General features: G+C 29.2%; 1 protein-coding gene across 1 annotated transcript in view; it reads right to left on the reverse strand.

Annotated features, from left to right (window-relative positions):
• Positions 1 to 2,717: 2,717 nt before the first annotated feature.
• Positions 2,718 to 3,197, reverse strand: part of CBG13487 — a gene marked incomplete at both ends in the record, with an annotated part of 3,583 nt that continues 3,103 nt past the window's right edge. The window contains one exon of the mRNA XM_045241808.1: positions 2,718 to 2,960. Coding sequence (XP_045095127.1) covers positions 2,718 to 2,960 — 243 coding nt within the window. The remainder of the gene's footprint in view (positions 2,961 to 3,197) is intronic.

Genomic DNA, 3,197 nt, shown 5'->3' on the forward strand with positions numbered 1-3,197 from the left:
ACTAAGAATCTAAGAATCTAAGAATCTAAGAATCTAAGAATCTAAGAATCTAAGAGACTAAGAATCTAAGAATCTAAGAATCTAAGAATCTAAGAGTCTAAGAAACTAAGAATCTAAGAATCTAAGAATCTAAGAATCTAAGAATCTAAGAATCTAAGAGTCTAAGAATCTAAGAATCTAAGAATCTAAGAATCTAAGAATCTAAGAATCTAAGAATCTAAGAATCTAAGAATCTAAGAATCTAAGAATCTAAGAATCTAAGAATCTAAGAATCTAAGAATCTAGAGAATCTAAGAATCTAAGAATCTAAGAATCTAGGAATCTAAGAATCTAAGAATCTAAGAATCTAAGAATCTAAGAATCTAAGAATCTAAGAATCTAAGAATCTAAGAATCTAAGAATCTAAGAATCTAAGAATCTAAGAATCTAAGAATCTAAGAATCTAAGAATCTAAGAATCTAAGAATCTAAGAATCTAAGAATCTAAGAATCTAAGAATCTAAGAATCTAAGAATCTAAGAATCTAAGAATCTAAGAATCTAAGAATCTAAGAATCTAAGAATCTAAGAATCTAAGAATCTAAGAATCTAAGAATCTAAGAATCTAAGAATCTAAGAATCTAAGAATCTAAGAATCTAAGAATCTAAGAATCTAAGAATCTAAGAATCTAAGAATCTAAGAATCTAAGAATCTAAGAATCTAAGAATCTAAGAATCGGTATTTTGGAATATCGAAAATTGATCAAATTCTGGGGATTCCAGATTTTCAGGAATTTTTCATTTATTTTCAATTTTTAGGTTTTTCAGAGACCGGTTTGAATATTCTAGAAAAAATTTGAATACTACAAAAATCTGGAAATCTGAAAATTCCAAATTTCTCAAATTGAAATTCCTTTTAAAAACCTGAAACTCAATAATATGAAAATATTTCATCTAAACATTCTAAGATGCGCATTTGAAGAAACTTCCAGATTTTTAGATTTTCAGATTCTCCTAAAAATTATAAATCCTGAAACACAAAAAAAAAGATTCTAAAAAAAGAAAACATCTCCAAGACAAGCTCTCCCCAATACACGTGTCAGAACGATCATCTCGGAAGAAGTGAGAAGTCGAAAAAACGAAGAAAAAAAAAGAAGCGCATTTTCATTCCAGAAAGTCTCCAGAGAATTCTGTAGAACAACATCACTTTTTACTTTTTTGCATTTTTCAAAAAAAAAATATTTTAAAAAATGAGTTTATACAGAGAAATTATAAGTCCCGAAACACAAAAAATTGGGTAAACTCGAAAAAGAAGGAATTTTATTGCTCAAAAAAGAGCACGCAACACATATAAAAATGTGCATATACAAAGGTCATGTTCTTGGAAAGTTCCCTTGTGTATTATTTATGACGTTTTTTCTAAAATTGCCTTTTTTTCGGGAAAAAAAAACTAGAGTGTTTGTGTTTTGACCTTTTCTTCGAAATTTTATAATTTTCAGGTTAATACCGTAAACTCTCTAATAGAACGCCACCGGGACCGTCTACTTTGAGCCTCTATATCTCACTTCCTGTCAAAGATATCAAAAAGTAATGAACTGATAAAATGTTTATCATGATATCAACAACATTTTATCAGTTGACCACTTTTTGATACCTCTCACAGAAAATGAGATACATGGGCTCAAAGTTGACAGTTTGGGTGACGTTCTATTAGAGTGTTTACGGTATGTTAGATTTCCTAATGAGTAACATTCTCGAAATATTAGTTTTTAAATAAAGTTTTTGGTTTTTAAGTTTCTAAATTTTAGAATTTTCAGATTGTCAGAGTTTTGTGGATTTTTGTGCATTTTAGGTTTTTAGAATCATTGAATTTCTGGTTATTGGACATTTTTAAAATTGAAATTGAAATTTTTGTTTTGGTTTTTCACATTTTCAACTGATTTGGACTTTCTAGTTTTTCTATTTCAGTCATTTTTTGGTTCTATATTTCCCAATTTTTTCAAATTTTCGAATTTTTGGAACGTTCCGATTTTCAAAATATTCCAAATGTTAGATTTCTGAAAATCAGACTTTCGGATTTTGGAAATTTTCAGAGTTACTAGATTCTCAAATTTTCGAATCTTTGGATTTATATATTTATAGTGTTTTTTTTGAATTTATGATTTTTCAAATTATAACATTATGAATGAAATTCTTGATTTTTGAATTTTTTTTGGATTATCAAATTTTTTCAGTTTTTAATATTCCAATTTTTGATTGATTTTTGCAGTCTGAAGGGTTTTTTGAAAATTTCGAATTATCAAATTTTCGATTTTTTTTCTAATTGCTGATTTCTAAATTTTTGGGTTTTTTGGATTATTGAATTGTTTTTTTCATATTTTTGATTTTTGGATTTTGGAATCATTGAAATTTTTATTTATTTTTTCGATTTTTCAATTTTCTAGATTTTTGGATTTTTAGACTTTGGGGGGTTTTCCCCATTTTTTCGTTTTTCTGGATTTTTGAAAACTGGCAAAATCCGGAAAATCGGAGAAAAACAAAGAACAAAAATGCTTACAAAATCACAGAATTTTCATAATCATCGGAAAAATCAATTCTCACAAAAAATAAAAAGAATCTACAAAATAAATACAAAATTACCAAAAAATCGGTTTTTCCCTAGCAATTAAATATCATGAAAAATCTACAAAAATAAATACAAAATCATAAATCTCATTTTAAAAAAAAGCAAAAGCAATAATTAATCCTCCTCCACACTGATCTCCCTCAATTTCGTTTTCTCCTCCTTCTGCTCCAAATAAATGCCACGTGTCTCTCTGGCAGCGAGCACCGCCGCTCCCATCGCCGGCGAATCACACGGATCGTACATCACAAATTTTTGAATTCCCGCGCCTTTCAACGCATTGACGAATCCCGTCTCGAGTGCCGACCACGACTGGAAGACACCTCCGATTTGGACAATGTGCAGGGTTTGGCGGTCCTCCTAGAAAAATGTCTTTTTTTGGGTCATTTAAAAAACCGTAAAACCTGTAATAGAAGGGCCCCTTAACTTTGAACTTTGAGCACATTTATCTCGGTTCCTGTCAAAGATATCAAAAGTGGTCAACTGATAAAATGTTTATCATGATATCAAGTACATTTTATCAGTTAACAGCGTTTTGATATCTTCTACAGGAAAAGAGATATATGAACCCAAAGTTAACAGTATGGGGACCATTCT

This window comes from Caenorhabditis briggsae (genome assembly GCF_000004555.2).
Source record: "Caenorhabditis briggsae complete genome, chrII, whole genome shotgun sequence".
NCBI classification, from domain to species: domain Eukaryota; kingdom Metazoa; phylum Nematoda; class Chromadorea; order Rhabditida; family Rhabditidae; genus Caenorhabditis; species Caenorhabditis briggsae.